Below are 17,787 nucleotides of genomic sequence, written 5' to 3'. Positions count from 1 at the left end.
GATAACCATCCATTACCAAATACATGACAATTATATACTTGTTTAAGGGTTATTTTTACCGTGCAAATGGCGCTCTGCCAAATGCGGCAGACGTGCCCAAAAGCTCACCTTCCACGGCAACCCTATGAACACTGAAGCCTTTTCATTCCCCCACCCGACACTGTTTCCTTTCTCTTTCTGCAAACACAGTAAATGAAGCTCTTAAATGCTCTGCTACCTCTCCTCCTGAATGTATTACAAAAGAAAACGCAGTAAATGACACCCACATGCTTTCTTTTGTAACTCACGCACCACCACGAAACAACCCCCAAATAAAAAAAGCAATAATTTTGTACAAAAAGCAAGACATTGGTTCTTCTTCTTCTTAGCCCCGGAATTCCTGGTAGTGGACTTCGTTCTCCTCTTAAAATCTTTGGCGTGACGGAAGGCCGGTTCGGTGAGTGCGATCCTCTTTCCAGCTGGGAAGGGACTCCGCTGCTGCCAAATCTCTCATGCGTTGATTTTACTTGCTTTAAAAGCCTAGGGTGTCTTCTGGAGGAGATTGTGATTTGGGTATTTTGGTGTGATTTTGGTGCTGTTTCTTTACAGTTTACACTATGAAGGCTTCTGGATTTTGGGTTTTGCCTTTTGTGCTCGCAACAGTTTTAGTCTTCTTCCTCAGTGTCTCTAGCAGCAGAAATGGCTCCTTATTTCCTGGTAAAGTTTTAATCTTTCTTTGTTTCCTTTGATTTGTCTGGTTTTTTATCGGGTGGATTTTGCTTATTCTTTTAACGAAAGTGGCTTTTGACTTTTGGAATTTAGTTGGTGTACTCACTCATTTGAGGTTGTAACGTGTGTATGCATGCATCAGTAATCTTGCTTATCTTGAATCAAACTACAATCTCCTTTGTGTTGTTACAGATAGTATCTTCAACCACCATGCTGATGGACCAAAAATGATTGTTAGAAACAGAAAGCTCAAGGTACATGCACACTTTTTGATATAAAAATAAATAAATTAATTAAAAAAAAACGTATCACCCTCAACCTGAAAGTCAAACGGCGGAAGAAACTTAATTGCAATAAGGATATCATTGTGTTATGCGTCCACAATAGTATCCCGTTGCATGGAAGTCCTTGTGTCAAACACTATTCACAAGCTACCTCAGAGGCCAACATATGTCAAAATTACAAATTGTTGCCTGTTTTAATCATCTTACGAATACATTTCTTCGTGATGTTGGGATTTGTCTTTGTTTCTGAAAGTACAGGAGAGTGGTAATGCTGGCAATGTGAATCTGGATGACTATCAACCCATTGATCCTTCTCCGAGTTCGAAGGCTTCCATCAAACCTGGTCCAATCGAGCACGGCGCGCCTATAATCCCGTACATTCCAAAGCCTTCGCCTCCTGCTCGTCCCAATCCCGGCGGTACTCCTTAGCCAGCTTTAGACCTGTTCCTTTAATTACCAGAATCTTGATGTTAATTGCAACTGGGTAGTTGCTTTAACAACCTTCCATGCATATTATGTGTATAACGCTCATGCACTTTTCAGACTACTTGTGTGTCTTGTAACAACAATAATTGGCCGCTTATTCTTATGCAAGTTGACCATTTTGTGGGATTTGATTTCTTTAATCTTATATCTGAACTACACATAAAAATGCAAACTTCAACTTAGCCAGGTAAACGTGCTTCCCACTTTGCGCTCAAGTTAGAATCACTCTTCGTAGTTTAGATGAATTTAGAGATCGTTTAATAATAATTTCGTTTTCAGCTTTTACTTTTTTTGTGTATAACTAAAAATAAAAATCTTGTTTGGTAACTACTTTCAGTTTTGCAAAATATGAAAACTAAAAGCAAAAATGTGAAAGCTCAAGGCCAAATTATGAAAATTCAGTAACCAAACAAAAGTTCAGTTTTAAAAAGACGAAAACAAAAATTGAAAAATAAAAACAAAATAATTATCAAATGATAGTTTAGGATGTCGGTTGTATCAAAATGAACGACATATAAAAAAGAGTTATTCGTTGGACCAACCTAGAGCTTGCAAACTTGATTTGATTTTTGTTAATTATACATAGGAACATGCTTTAGAGCCCAACTTTTTTAACGATTTCACATTCCTAAAACTTTTATTTACAATTTTGTATAATATGAGTGGGGCTGGTTGAGTAAAGTGTGATAGTTGTTTAAGAACTTAAGATCATGGTCTTCTTGGAAAAGGGTTGACATTATGATAATATCATTTTAATTTACGGTTAGCAAAACCGGAGAATCTTAGGTATAGCCTTTTATACAGTTGTATATTTCTTTGTATTTATCGTTGTAAACGATTGTATGTTTCGTTTTATTTCTTTCTTGTCAAATTTTATCTTAAATAATACATATTCTGTAATTATCGCTCTTATCACGCAATAAGCACAAACAAATAGACAAAGCGGTTGCAAGGAAAATTCTATTAATTGAAAATAGAATACACATAGGGGTCCCCGACCTTTTCTCTCAAGCTTTTTGAGGGTCCATTTGTACCTTTCTCTTTTTTATTTTTTGCGTGGGGTTTGAACTCATTTCTTCTTCCTACCCTTCACTTTTCCCTGATTGAATTAACAGAATGATTAGTCCTTGTAATGATAATTAGGGTCATTAATTATCTAATGATAAGAATTAGGCTGATAATTTAAACATGATTTGGGTGAGAATTATGTGTGTGTTAAATTGGCTGGCACGTTGCAAAAAATATCGAGGTCATAGTAATAACAGTTAGGCAAAAGAATCCTCAGCCATTTCTGTCCCTACCGCCACACTTTTTTTTATGGCTTTGGGAGTGGGAAGATTAAAGATAGAAGCATCCTCTTGATTAAAGCTAAGGGGACCATGAAAAATTATCACTTTGTGTGTATGTAACTCAAGTTTTGGAAGGAAGGTTTACCTAACCTAATCACATTTAATTACGTTAATTAACATCAATTATATGATGTGGATTAAGTAGTAGTTCCCAAGTCATTTTGCTTTCGATCTCCGAAAACTATCGTTTATCGACGATGTCGTACTTCGTTAATCCGCCTATGGTAGGTTTCTGATGTTATGTTGCATAAATTTGTATGTACGGTATCATATGGTAGGTGTACCTCCAAAATAATGGTTGTGTTTGGTTAACCATTGATGTTAGGTTTCTACAAATGAGGAATTTGTTCCTTCTAAATTATTTCTTTGTTTTTCCTTTGTGCGACTGAATTGTGGGTCAAGATTAGTAGGTTTTTTCTACGTTAGTTGCTAGTTGTTTAGGAACACTAATGAAAAGGATTTGAAAACTTTGAGTTTTAATGATAAAGACAAAATAAAGGGTAAAGTGAATAGTACCAGGATTGACTTTTTAGTGTAAAAATGTGGTTTTTCGTTAAAGTAAACAGTACCGGGAGCTTTTTGTTAAAGTTCTCTAGTTGTTTGTGACAGATTCTTTTAATCGAGAATAACTTATATAGAACGGATTCACCTTCTTGTGTTTAATAATACATTGTTAAGTGTAAGTTTCTCTATGCATCATGATGTATTACTAGATTAAAACACTACGTGACGGTGAATTTGTTTCATATAAGTTCAAAAACGAAAAAACGGTTGTGCCATGTTATCATGCTGATAATGAAAGAATTGGCATTAATCCGTCATAAAGTTGCACCCCTTAATCATTTTTGGATACTTGATAAAAGATATTCAATCACTGTCCACATTGATGATGTAAATAAAAAACAATCTTGCAAATATGAAATATCAAATGCACCACCATCTTTTGTCCTAAATCCTCTTTTTACGTTATGGTAGAGGCTCCAGCAGGTGCCAGATTGTACTCCATATAATGCCACTTTACAATATCAACACACGTGGATAATGTGACCTGTCATATATGGTTCGTCCTTTAACCAATCCACAGAACATAACAATGGATCCGTTTAGTAGGCTGAATAAGATTGAACTTTAGGGATAAAATTAAATTGGTAGGGACTTGTAAGATAATACTTGAAGTTCATGTATAAGGATAGTTAGATAACTCTCTTTACTGTGGATTCATAACTCATCATGTTCAGTCTTGTTCATCTCACATTTTGACACAATAAACAATAGGACTGAACCTAAACTCAAGTACATTTTATTTGTCACAACCTATCACAACCAACTCGACAAACATGCAATTAACTAGCAGACCTATGTTGAAATGTAATCCAACTTGAGTAGGAGTCCAATGAATATCGTACTTACTCAAAAGAAAAAAAAGTAGAAGTTCAAGTTCAGCTTTGCGCATGATGCTCTATCTTTCTTAAAGTTAAAGACAAATGCGTTTAAAACATTTTACTTCTAATCAATTTTCTTCAACTTTGATCTCATTTAATAACATTATTAATTGGTTTCGGTTGTCATTTAGAGCTTAGGGTTTCAGTCTCGAATTAGTAAACATTTTGATTTCCCAAATGACGATTTTCTCCCAAATTTTGGTGCTCGAGTGAAGTTTTATCAATGTATCACTTGTCTTTCGAATGTCATGTTCAGAGAATCTCTTAAACGTAATCAATCTGCCTAAATTGCTTCTACATAATCATCATGTGACCATATCACGCTATTAGTGTTATACAAAACAACAAAATATACACTCGGGTGCATGTAAGTCTCTCTCATATGTCTGTGCAACTTGCTTAGGGAGAAGTGGGACCCTCAAAAGGCATAGACACAGAAAGCAAAGTGGAGGAAAGATAGAGGCAGAGGGGACGGAGCATCCTAGAAAATATGCTTTTTTTTTCTTCTCAAAGATGGTCGACGATAACCATAAATCATGTAGTGTTTAGCCCTCTTAATGTTGAGAAAGTGGGGATGGCCTCAATGAATAGTGATTTGATGTGGATTAGGCAACAAAACAGTAATCATGGATGGTCCTTAAGCAACAAAACAACATGGAATGGAGGCCACCCGATTTAGCTTTTGTTTCTTCATCGAATTTAGGCAGGTATTTATTTCCTCTCCTCTCTAATTAAATGCATGGCTTCCCACAACTACTTGCTCATCATTCTACCTCTGCATTTATTTTGTTTTGCATTTTTAGTTTCTCTCTACGCTTAAAACTGCTCGAAACATCATATCAAACGTAAAAGACATTAAAGGAAAATTATGTGACTTTGCAAGAAAACTTATTAACAGCTGTGATATCACGATGGCATCTCTCGTATAAATTACGAATTTTCATTTGTTTTGACTATTTCACTCGAATACGTTATTAGCTTGGAATACAACCACGAGAAGTGGTCCTTATTCCTTAATCATGTTTTCACATGCAAGTGTGGTCTCAACATTTGGTCTCTTTAACAAAAAAATCCAAACACATACATAGAGTGTTGGAGAAGGGATTATAAAAGGAGGAAAAAGGAAAGGGTGATAGAGCTAGTTCCTTGGACAAAGGAGAGAGATCAATTGAAAAATAGCAGTTACTGGAATTTACACCAGTGAAATGCAGTAAGTTCTAAATTAGGTTTAAAAGTGGAAGTAAAGTCCAAGTTTAGATAAGATGCAATTCTGGGAGAAAAAGCAATGTAAGTCTTAGTCTTGGAAGATACCTCCCTCTTCCTTTTCAAGTATGCCCTGGCTGTGTAAATTAAGGTTTTGATAATTTAATTAACAAAAAATAGCATATTAACTTTGTTAATTAATCATGTAACATCCTGCAGATTATATAAAAAGTTGGCTGCAGCTGACTTGTTTGTTTTAAAAGTAGAAGTCTTTATGCTTAACTCCTTTGTATCATTAACAATGATTTCGTTATATGTTATCCTAAAAAGTAATGCTAGGAAGACCATCTATTTAAACTATATTTTGTAAACTATATGACGTAATTGTTAATAATAGATTATTATTTAAGTGTTGATTAACGTTCTTAATTTTTATTCGTAACACATCATATGATTTGCAAATATGGTCTAAAAAGTTGGTCTGCCTAACATTACTATTTAAGAATAATGATTGATAATCACGTCACTAAACAATAGATACAGGTGCGGGTACAATCGAGGAATAGTTAAGATTCTAATAAGAAAGGGAGTTGGTTTGCTTTAATATCATTGCATTAAAAAGGTAAGATTTAGAATTACTTAAGATTGACATAAAGAAAAGAGAAAGATTAACTTAAAGAAAGTGGAGTTACTAAGCATGAAGGAAGGTGATTCTCCTTTTCACTTTTGTATGATTCAAAGTTAGCTAAGCCACCCAATAATCATACTAGAAAACCAATTACTACATATTGGTAACCTTCTTCTTCAAAATTTAATTATATTTAACCGAGCAAATGGTGAATCATTCTAGTGGATAAAAAAAAATTATTTCAATTCACTATATTTTGAGTTAAAAACTCCCGGATTAAAACTCTACCTTTATCATTAGTTTAATTTAGAGTAGTAATATCAATTCTAATATAATATATATATATATATATATAATTATTATTATCACTTCAAAAATCTCATTCTACACTCCTCACATGTGTAATTTTCTTACTAATTATAGAAAATTTGAAATGCAAAATGAAATTTTTGAAATACCAATAATTATATATATATATATATATATATTTTCTTACTAATTATAGCAAGCGTAGGTAACACCCACCTAGAAACCAATAAAACTTTAATGAGTGGCAAAGTTTTGGGAAATTAATTCGTTTTATCAAAGAAAGGAGAAAAGAAGATGTCAAATTAAATCAAATCATTAATTTTCTTATCATCATAAATTATTTTCTCACATTAACATTAGCCATAAATAATACGAAAATTCATCACCGAATTTATAGATTTGACAAATTTTTTATTTTTTTTGAAAATAACGATGTCTTCATTTAATTAATGGGAAGTGTTATTGGCACTTCAAATATCTCATTCTACACTCCTCACAAATGTATTTTTATTTTTAAATATAGAAAATTTAGAGTGTAAAATGAGAATTTTGGAATGTCAACAACAATTTCCTAATTAACTACTAGATATATTATTATTTTGTAATTGACAAGAAAATTAATAGAATCCAGAATTCTAATGGGTTGGTCAACTAAACACCTAATTTTTAAAACCGGTGTTGAAAGAAAGGAATAGCATAACTTCTCTTCGAAGATTCATATTCCTTCTCCACATTCGTATCTCTCTTTTGTTCTTGGTGACACAAATTACACACAATCTCATGGCATGCGATCTTAGGTATGGTTTGTTACTGAGGTGATTCTGAAATAAATAAGTATAAAAAACAAAAAACACAAAGCTGCAAAACGCAGCTTTGAAAAACCAGTTTTTTTAACAAGAGTACGTAAAAGATAAAGAGAAGTACATAAATAATATTATTATTAAATTAATAACAATATGTGACACTGTTGCTCTAACAACTTCTCGGTCAAGTCCTAACCTACTATTTTACAGTTCGGATTAACGATTAAAAAAGATCCCGTTGCCTAAAACTAGCGTGCGCCCTAAAGAACATTAAATAAAAAGGGATGTCCACGTATCATATTTTAATTCTCACACATCTTTTGATAATTTTTGTAGATTAATCATTTTCAATTCATCCAATTTAAATGTCAAAAATTTTAAAAATATGTGAAAAGTAAAATAAGGTGTGTGGATATCACAACATAATAAAAAAATGAAGAAAAAAACAAAATAGAAAAATATTTATTTAAAAGGGAATTGAAATTGAGCCACAACCCAAACACGGGTGCGCCTGCTGCCTAGTACGACAGTTATGCTCCCAAATATCGCCTAATCAACTTCTTCTCTCGCCGATTTAATCGTAACGGTCATATATCATCGTGTAATCTTCCATATTACAAATTATCCGATCACTCCCCAAAAAAGCACTTTTGTAGAAAGCCGCCCCTCCCCATAACCTCCCTCTCACTGTCCCCTCTCTCACTCTTTGTTTTCCTAATTTATTTGTCATTTTTTGCGATTTTTAAATATTTTATCTGAGAGCTGTTGGACTCGCAGGGATAGTCGGAGGTTTTGCTTTTAGGTCGCTGGAATTTCGTTAACTGCGAGGGGTTAGGGTTTTTGGAGGATGAGATTTGAATGGGATTTTGAGTTTCTGAGATGGTACCTGCTGTGTCGACGACATTGAACCCCAAAGCCGCGTCCCAAGGAGGAGGTCGTCCTCAAAACGGCACCGTAAGGCCGCCTCTTCTGCCTTCTGAATCCGACAATGGCGTCGCTGTTCCTCGCCGCCTCAAAGCTCGGGAGGTCACTTCTCGGTACATGTCCTCCTCCTCCTCTTCTTCTTCCTCAACTTGTTCAAATTCAAGGCGGTGTCCGTCGCCGTTGCCGTCCAGAACTGGCTGCTCGACGGCGGCGACGCCGTTGTCGCAGTCTGTGAAGCGCTCGCAATCGGTGGAGAGGAGGAGAGTTGTCACTCCTCGCCCTAATTCTTTGGATTTGAGGATCGGGAATGGTGGTGCTAGCGGCGGCGGCATGTCCGCGGCTCAAAAGCTACTGTTCACTTCGACGAGGAGCTTATCGGTGTCGTTTCAGGGCGAGTCCTACTCCCTCCAGGTTAGTAAAGCGAAGCCGGCGCCGTCTCCGAATATAAGGAAAGGCACGCCGGAGAGGAGGAAGGTCACGACGCCGTTTAGAGCGGATCAGAGTGAGAATTCAAAGCCGACAGAGCAGCAGCTGTGGCCTGCGAGGTTGCGGCAACCAAATAGTATGAGTAGGAGCCTGGATTGCACGGATGAGAGGAAGAGGGTGAGTGGATCTGGGGCCAATGTGGTTAGGGCATTACAAAACTCGATGGTGGATGATGTTGATGGGAGATTGAGGTCGAATTCTTGCAATTTAGGTTCAGTGAAAGCTACTGAGCCAGTTGATGACGGCAATTCAGCTACTACACAATCTGAGCCTGTGGCTTGTTCCGATTCTGATAGTGTGTCTTCCGACAGTACTAATTCAGGACCACACGAGCTTGGTAATGTCGGTGGTGGTGGCACAAATGGCTACGGCGGTGTTGGACAAGGGCCACGGCCTAGAGGGATGGTGGTCCCTGCGAGGTTTTGGCAAGAGACTAACAATAGATTGCGCCGCCAATCAGAGTCTAATAAGGGTAATGCAACAAAAAATATGGGTTCTCCTAAACAGATTGAGAGCAGCAGGTTATCTATGGATAGTCCAGTGTCATCTCCTCGAGGTGTTGTGAATAGCAGGGGGCAGTTATCCCCCATTCGTGGAGCTGCTCGACCTGCTTCACCAAGTAAGCTCAGCAGGTCGTTGGTGCCATCTTCACCTATGAGGGGAGTGAGCCCTTCCCGGGTGAGGAATGGAGTGGTAGTTACTCCAAGTAGTAGTTTGAGCAACATGCCTTCAGTTTTAAGTTTTGCTGCTGATGTTCGAAGAGGCAAGGTTGGAGAGAACCGGATAGTTGATGCACATGTGGTGAGGCTATTACATAACCGGCTCTTGCAGTGGCGTTTTGTAAATGCTAGAGCTAATGCCGCCCTAGCTGCACAGAGGTCCAATGCAGAGGTATAGCTTCTGGACTTTATCCTTAATGTCTGGCTTATTTGTTTGGTTCCAATATTGAATAAGATTTGTTTTGTTAACTATTTTCTTGTTTATGGGACCTTTGTTTTATAGGGGAATCTTTGACTGCTTTTGGGTTTCTTTTTCTTAATTGATCAACTTTACATCCCTTGGTTGTAGAATTTACATCATAAATTTAAGTTGTGATTAGGTTTCTAGTTTCTTAATATTATGCTATAGCCTCCCCTTCAGTTTTGTTCATACGATACTTTTATTTTCCCCACAAATGTTCCAAGTTGGATATTCATGTGTAAATTCAAACGAGATTTGTGTTTGCAGTCAAAGTTGAGGTAATCTAAGGTACTCTGTTTTGTGGGTTCTGATCAAAAACATGCTTGGGGAGGATGAATGACGGAAAACAGGGGTTCTAAGTTGTAAGTTGCGAGAAAGGGAAAAATGGGTTATTTCAAGTCATTTGATGGGAGTTGTTATGTGATGCGTATTTGTTTATTATAGATGAGAACCTTCAGGGTGGCTAGCTTGATAGCTTGTTGGCACAAAAGCTTGATGATTGAAGTTTGACATGCAGGACAAAAAGTCTCTCTTGAATTATTATTGGCATATGATATCAATAGGCTTTATTTGGGACTCTTGGAAACACATACTAGATTAATTATTTTCCTGTTTTGACTATCAAAACAGAATTCGTTGTTGTGCAGGAATATTATTCTGTAATTTTTTATTTTTTTTCGAACTTGGGATGAAAAGTGAATTGTAGATGGATGTGGATAGTTACCACTTATTAAAACTTCTTGGGTTAAAAAAGGATTCTAAAGTATTACAAATAAATATTGAATTAGTGAAGGATGCATGAATTCAGGTTTAACTGCTACTCTTTGCTTTGTTATACGTGTTAATGTAACCCATTTTGACCACTTAATTCTTAACCCTAACTTTAGTTGTCTCGAATTCCTTCCATCAGAGAAGCCTCTATAATGCATGGGTAACTAGTTCAAGACTTCGTGAATCTGTAAGACAAAAACGGATCGAGTTACATCTGCTGAGGCAACATTTGAAGCTAACTTCCATCCTAAAGGGACAAGTAAGACCTCTGACTACATTCTGCCTTTATTTCTTATCAATCTTTGGCCTGGTTATTCATGATTGTCAGTTCATTGCATGTGAGTTCTGCTCCTAAAGGTCATTTGTTGCTCATTTTTCACTTACACACGCATGCACAGATATAGCTTACACTGAAATCTGAAAATTACTTATTGTTTAGAGGAAAGAATTATGTCTTCATGGTCATTTGGTACTCAATGCATGCATTGCTTTTGCAGAAAGAGATTTTGGTGTTGTATTTTAATGAGCGTTGAGTTTAATCCTTTATTGCTTGATGAGTGCAGATGACATATCTGGAAGAGTTGTCACTTATGGATCAGGATTACTCTGATTCTTTGTCAGGGGCCATCGAAGCTTTGAAAGCTAGCACACTTCGCCTTCCAGTTGTTGGTGTAGCAAGGGTATGCACCTCTCCTATACTTCTTCTTTAGCTAGTTCCTTATATGCAGTGACAGCTCATTGCCTAACAATTTATCATTTGTTGACTCTTCATTGCTACAGGCTGATGTCTACAACGTGAAGGATGCTATTTCTTCAGCAGTTGATGTGATGCAAGCAATGGCATCATCAATATGCTTATTGTTATCGAAGGTGCCTTTTTTTTTAATTTTTGATCATTGGAATCCTTGCCTTCTGTTTTTGTTTTTGCATCTATAACAAGCACTTTTATTCATTGTTCATGCCTTCTAAAAGTCTGGGCACCTAAAGTCCTATCCGGGAAGGCAAATATAGGTTATGTTGTAATACATGTGAGTTCTAGAGTGTGATGGTTGACTTACTATGTAGATACAAACGATGTAGTTTAATTTAGAATTTCTGCTGCATGTGATGCCTTTTTGAGTAGAATATGAACGACATGTGACAATATCAAATCTAGTGGGTATAACAAAGGGGTTCCATAGGTTTTCACTTACAATACCAGTGGTGGGCAGATCTTATAAACATGGGGTGATTTCTGTGATGTTTTACTCGTAATGCATTTAGACCTACCTCCCTTAAAATGCGTGAACGACCAGTAATTATGTCCAATGATAATGCAGTTGGCCCTAGCTGACAAACTATTGAACTTCCTGTTTGACGTTTTGTTTTTCCATTGGTCTGAAACCACGTGTAATTGATAGGTTGGGGATGTGAACTTTTTGGTGGCTGAACTTGCAAATGTAACTGCGAAGGAGCATGCTTTGCTTGGTCAGTGCAGAGACCTATTGTCAACAGTTGTAGCCATGCAGGTAAATTTCGTATTTGGTTTCTGTTTTAATATCAAAATCACCTAATGGATAGTAATTAGGTAATTTACGCGAATATCTTCCCAGTTTGTTACCATGAGATAAACCCAACCCTTGCACAAGTTAAGCCTGAACAAATTCTTCTGCATAATCTGTACTGTTGATTTTGTGAAAAGGCAAAATGATAGATGTGACAGTAATGTTTGACATTACCGGTGCTGGTAGATATGTATGGTTTATAATTTTGCACATTGGCATTGTCCTTTCAGATTCCTCCTGTCCTCATTTCTATCCACTTGAGATAAATTATCACATAGAAGAATATAATGCAGATTGTCAGCATTATTCCTTGTGCTTCTACGACCTCGAAATCTTACTTCCGTTCCCAAGCCAATCATGAAACCTAATTCATTATTGAAACTCCAACCCCAGTTTACTGGCTAGAAATACTATGACTCTGAAATTTCACGTAATTTTGGGATGCAGAAGTGTAATTAACCATTAAAGTGTAGAATTTGAGTGGTGCAGATTTCTATTCTCCAATAGGTTTTAACACTCTCGTCCTCTCTTTCTCATAGTTAAATCTTATCCGCGAAAGTTTCTTTTTTTAATTATCAGGTGGAGGAATGTAGCCTCAGGACACATATTTTACAACGGAAACGCGTACCTGACAGCCTCACAACGGAAGTGTAAAGCTAAATCGTATTATGACTGCCTAAACAGCTAACATCGACCTCAGATTCTTTTTCCTTTTGCACAGATTTGACCTTCGAATCCGTGAAGCCGAAGCAAAAACAAGAGAAAGTAGATTAAATGGGTGGCTTATGAAATCAGGAAAGTGCTTAAATTATGCCGGTTGCTATGTTTAAGGCCCTACGCGGAATTGAGATGCTGACGTGCATATATAGCAGGAAATTTGTCTTGTCAATACCAAATTAATTTGTGTACACACCTTTGCTTTATCCATAAGTCAAGAGCAAATATGTGTAAATATGTGCAGTGATGCTTTTAATTTTTGTTTAATTTAATGGCTTTTGCAAGTTTATATGGCTATTAGCTGGTGGCGTTGATAGAAACTACAATTGCTTGTAATTGCTATCTACCCAGATTACTATGGGCCTCCTACTATTTGAAGGAAGCTGTGAGTTCCTATCTACGGTATAAAAACTTTCAAGAGCGGGAATTTGTTTTGCGTGATCAGATACAATGGCATCAATCAGGTGTAACTGATCACGCAAAATATGGCCCCGCCTCCCGAGGTCTGGGAAGTAGACAACACCTCCATCTCAGTTATTCAAATGTCTACAATTTTGACATGAATTACAATGCTTGCCATTGTATAGTTTTTGAAATAAATTGCCAGATTCCGACGATTTGAGGGGCGTGGAGTTTATACATTTCACCAAACCCTTGAGTTTTAGAAATTCAGACGATTTTGACAAATAATAATAATAATAATAATAATAATAATAATAATAATCATCTTGCCGATTCCGGCGTTGTAGAAATTCAGATTTAAATTAAGAGATATAAAAATATGATTCATGCAAATAAACAATCAATGCAGGCAGGACTTTGAGTTTTGAAGGATATTCATACATTGTTGTTAGTTGCTTTTGTTGCCTATATGAGTGGAAGGATAATTATTTACTTAGGAGGAAAATATAGTTCTTCTATTAGGCTGGAAGTTTAGGTTATATACACTTGATTTGGGGGAATTTTTTTATGAAATTGGGTTTAAATTACTGATTTGGGTAGCCACTTAGTACTAGGTCTAGTTGTATTCTTCTTCACTTATAAGTGAGAGCTCTTCATTCTCGTCAAAGATAAATTTGAACCATATTATTACTAGTCCATTGTGAGGAATATTACCAGATTCGAACATAAAACCTTACTTCTAAACAAAAATAAATATCATCAGATCATAGCAACGAGTGACTTATGTACGATATTTTAAGCAAGTGAGTATCAATAGCCAACGTGAAATTCTAGACCTCTATATATCAACTATACTTAAAAATAAAACAATGAGAGAAGTGTAGGCAGGGGACCCACAGCATCTTGTGAGACGCGGCGAAGCGAATGGATTAGAGGCAAAGTCTCTGTGGCTTTTGGAACGAACAGTCTTACGTTTGTGTCCTTTTCCTAGGTTTAAAATAAAGGGAGTGACGCCGTGGAAACCACTTACAAGTTACAACGGAGGAGTGTTTCGGTGGAGAAATTTTTAGTTGTGACGAAAGTACGGATGATATATCACGTGTTTTTATGCAAATGATGAAAAATTTTAATTTTTAAGTTATTAACCTTTTAACACACATAACCCACCATTTATATAGAGACACGTAGTGTACCATTTCGTGCGACGATCACACTGAAAAATCTCTTGGATGGAGGCTAACGTGCACCGCACCATTTCTAGCTTTCTATAATCCATCCATTGATTTGATTCTCCTTTCGGTTGCAGCCCTCCCCATATTGATATATGCTTGGATTAAAATTCCATTTATATATGCCTGCTTCGCCATGCTCACACACAATACCTCCACCCTCTTCCCTACGCAACAAATTTGATGACATGTCTAGTGTCTAGTGTTAATATATATAACCCTAAGCCGAAACAAATTTATAAATGTTGTTGTACAGTTGACACAAGACACTGCAATAATGGTGTATTTTTCTTGTGTAAACCTTATCCTTCACATGGGCTGAATCTCTCTTGTCATCAATTCATCACGCAAGTGGTTTGTAACTCGTCTGTTTAAGAGTATTCACCTTACACTCGATGTCACGTGTTCGAATCTTCTTCCTTGTAATTTAATGTAGGAAATAAGCTTTTATTGGACAATATTGCTATTAGGATGGTGCACTGGTTGCAATAAAAAATAAACTCCCCTTCAGCTCATCACTACTACAAAAGGGGATATTATTGTTGGATTAAAAACGACATGAAACACCACTTACTGAGATGAGAATGGTTCAATGACGTTGAAGTATATACATATGAATGGTTGGCTTAGCAATATATTCTCTCTACTCAGTTATAGAGATTTAGAATTTGACTCACAAATGCGAAGTTGATATATATATATATATATATATATATATATATATTTATTTATTTATAGCAAGTTCAACACCAAGTTATGACTCATTGACATATTAAATATGCGTTAACAACTTATTATAAAAAGGGGATTATGACTCATTCTCCTCTTTTGTTAGTTTTAGCGTCTTTCATCTCAACACTTAATTAAAGTACGTTGTAACCCATGAATCGGCCAAGTTGACTTTATATTTAAACTTGATCATTTATTTTGTTTTGAAAAACCTCCAAATCACATACGAACTGTTATTTTAAAACGATTGTATTGTTTAAAAGAATTGTTTTTGACATTCTAAAAAATTAATTACGAACTCGAAATTTTTTCATATTTAGAAAAAAAATATGAAGAGACCACAATTGAATTTTTGAAGTGCCATAATACCAGTTCACTTGCCTAATAATTAATACAGTGCTATCGTTTCGCTTAAAAAAAACCAACTTATTATAAAAAATGCATTTTTACTCACCGTCCTAAAACAAAAAAAAAAAACCAAGTTGATGCATGCCAAGAAAAAGAGAAAACCAGGTAGATGCATATCAATTATTATGATGAATGTAAGACTTTTTATTAATCCTGCTGCTGGGGACAGGTGGGCAGTTGAATGCTTTAATTATAAACAGGCACCAGATTAGGCAAATCGTAGGGCCTTTTGCATCCCCAAATCTGTGTGTTATCTCGAACAAGATGCTAATAGTAATTAGAAATGAATGATCACTAATTAACTGGATTTAGTAAAACTCACAAGTCGGAAGCACATTTGACATCAATTAAATTATATGCATGCATACAAATTAATAAATTTAAATCATATGTTGTCATTCCTTACGTAAGGCATTTTGTCCATTATTTTTCTTTGTTTCATATGTACTTGTTGCTGCAACATGTTCAAGAACATCGATACGCCACTTATATGTTTTATAATAATCAGCTAAATATACAATGTCATATGAAAAATTAAAAGTATGTTTCAATTAGTCATTTACGATATAAAACGGAGTACATATAAGTCTTTCTCTATAATTAGCATATTAATTATTAGGGGTTGTGTAATTCTCGCATGCCCTAAAAGGAGAAGATATACGGCCAGGCCTAAGGATATCAGAAAACATAAATTAATAAGAAGCGTGAAAAAAAAAAAGTATGTGGATAACATACTCAAAAAATATAAGACAAATAATTGAAAAAACTGAAAATTAAATTAGAAAAATAAGAAGAAATAACTTCACCGGAATATTCAACGCAAAACTGATAGGCTCCGATTATCATATTTCCTCTCAGAGTACATTATTCACCGATCACTTCTAATTACCACTAATTCTTCATTAGTTAAACAAAATCTCTCTCACTCTCTCTCTCACATAGATTTTCTTACACGAAAAGGTTCAGAAGCTTGCAATCCTTCAGATCGCCGCCGCTTTCAAGGCACCTCGTCGTTGTCGTAGTCATCACCGACTCCTCCGAATCAAACGATACCGTATCTCTCAGCGGCTGATCCATCGCCGCACTTATGTAGCTCCTCATTCCCCTCCCTCTTCCTCTCTCTCCCGCCGCGAGATTCGGCTTCAGAGAGAGACCCGCCGGCTCGAACGGCTGGCTTCGCTCCTCACCATAGTACGCCGACGCTGACGGTACGGATTGATAGTAGCGGTTTTGTTTTGTCCATGTGCCTCTGCTGAACGTGTCCGAAGACTCGTCGAGGCTCGGCGTAGTAAACGCCGGTAACGGCCTCAAAACGCCTCCGGAGAGTACCGTCTCGACCGCCGACTGGCACACTTGCCAGTTCCCGCTCGACAGAAGCCCCACCGCTCCGTTCACCGGGTTCACCGAGCGGCCACACGCTTCGAAAAGCAGAGACTGAAACAGAGCTGATCGAGAAAAAGGAAGAATAAGGATTAATTCATGTTGAAATTAATCGTGTAAAACTATTAAAATATTGTTTAATTTATTGATTATTTTTATTTTTGTTTACCGGGGCGTTGGGTTTCCGGTACGGCGGAGACGAAAGAGAGGAGGTCGCTGCGGCCGAAGAACTTGGCGAGGAACAGGGTGGCGTTGGCTTGGGCTTGGGGAGAGTCGATCCAGTGCAGGCACGGCCTGAGTATGCATGTCTCGCTGCATCCCTTCCGGAGTACTCGGCACCCGTTGCAGCTCATCTCCACTGTCCGATAAGCCTCCCCTCCAAAATTTTGATTAAATCAAAGGTTAGTGATCAAATCCTTCTCTCTCTCTCTCTCTCTCTCTCTCTCTCTCTCTCTCTCTCTCTCTTCTCAGTTCAAAGTTGTTGGGTTTGTTGAGGGGAGCAAGCGAGAGTGTGAGTCTGGAAGCTTGGTTTTGGTATTTAGAGAAGCAGAAACAAGACACTAGAGAGAGGAAACTCTGGTTGAGTTTACGACTTTAGAAAGGGTAATGCTAAGGAGACTCAATTTCGTAGATTAAATTTTGAAAATTAAAGAACATGGAAGTTGATGATTGATTTATGAAAAATGTTATTTATACCATATTTTTATATCAGATTAGGTGACATCTAATGTGAACAGGCACATCATTTGAAAAATTTGCAAAACTCAAGGAACTGAAGGAGTAAGACTTTTCGTATACCACAATCATCATTTAATTAACTAATTTTTCTTAATTATTAGTTTATTAAATAATGAACTAAATTTAAAAATCTGATTAATTCAAAATGATGTGACTGTTCACATTAAATGTCACCTAAGATGATATGAAAATGTGGTACAAAGACATTGTTGAATAGCATTACTATTGGTTTATTGTTTAAGCATCAATAAACGTGCTCATTTTTATTGATGACAAATCATTTAATT

The 17,787-nt window shown here is 36.5% G+C and overlaps 3 protein-coding genes across 3 annotated transcripts; 2 read left to right on the top strand and 1 right to left on the bottom strand.

Moving 5' to 3' along the window:
- Positions 1-59: 59 nt before the first annotated feature.
- Positions 60-1,604, top strand: LOC126601213 (uncharacterized). The gene is made up of 4 exons (XM_050267893.1): positions 60-436; positions 589-696; positions 901-962; positions 1,251-1,604. Exons 2-4 carry the CDS (start codon positions 597-599, stop codon positions 1,419-1,421), a joined length of 333 nt encoding a protein of 110 aa, XP_050123850.1. The 5' UTR covers positions 60-436; positions 589-596; the 3' UTR covers positions 1,422-1,604.
- A 6,099-nt stretch (positions 1,605-7,703) lies between these two features.
- On the top strand, positions 7,704-12,903 carry LOC126601186 (QWRF motif-containing protein 2-like). Its single transcript, XM_050267863.1, has 6 exons — positions 7,704-9,513; positions 10,493-10,612; positions 10,917-11,033; positions 11,134-11,223; positions 11,754-11,861; positions 12,477-12,903. The coding sequence occupies exons 1-6, from the start codon at positions 8,092-8,094 to the stop codon at positions 12,549-12,551; spliced, it is 1,932 nt and encodes a 643-aa protein (XP_050123820.1). The 5' UTR covers positions 7,704-8,091; the 3' UTR covers positions 12,552-12,903.
- A 3,236-nt stretch (positions 12,904-16,139) lies between these two features.
- Positions 16,140-17,314, bottom strand: LOC126601210 (LOB domain-containing protein 37-like). Its single transcript, XM_050267888.1, has 2 exons — positions 16,932-17,314; positions 16,140-16,827 (listed from the first exon to the last, which is right to left on the bottom strand). Exons 1-2 carry the CDS (start codon positions 17,113-17,115, stop codon positions 16,331-16,333), a joined length of 681 nt encoding a protein of 226 aa, XP_050123845.1. The 5' UTR covers positions 17,116-17,314; the 3' UTR covers positions 16,140-16,330.
- Between the last annotated feature and the right edge of the window lie 473 nt (positions 17,315-17,787).

This window comes from Malus sylvestris, chromosome 15, assembly GCF_916048215.2.
Source record: "Malus sylvestris chromosome 15, drMalSylv7.2, whole genome shotgun sequence".
NCBI lineage: Eukaryota > Viridiplantae > Streptophyta > Magnoliopsida > Rosales > Rosaceae > Malus > Malus sylvestris.
Note: the sequence above shows the minus strand (reverse complement) of the source record. Positions and strands in the feature narration are given on the sequence as shown.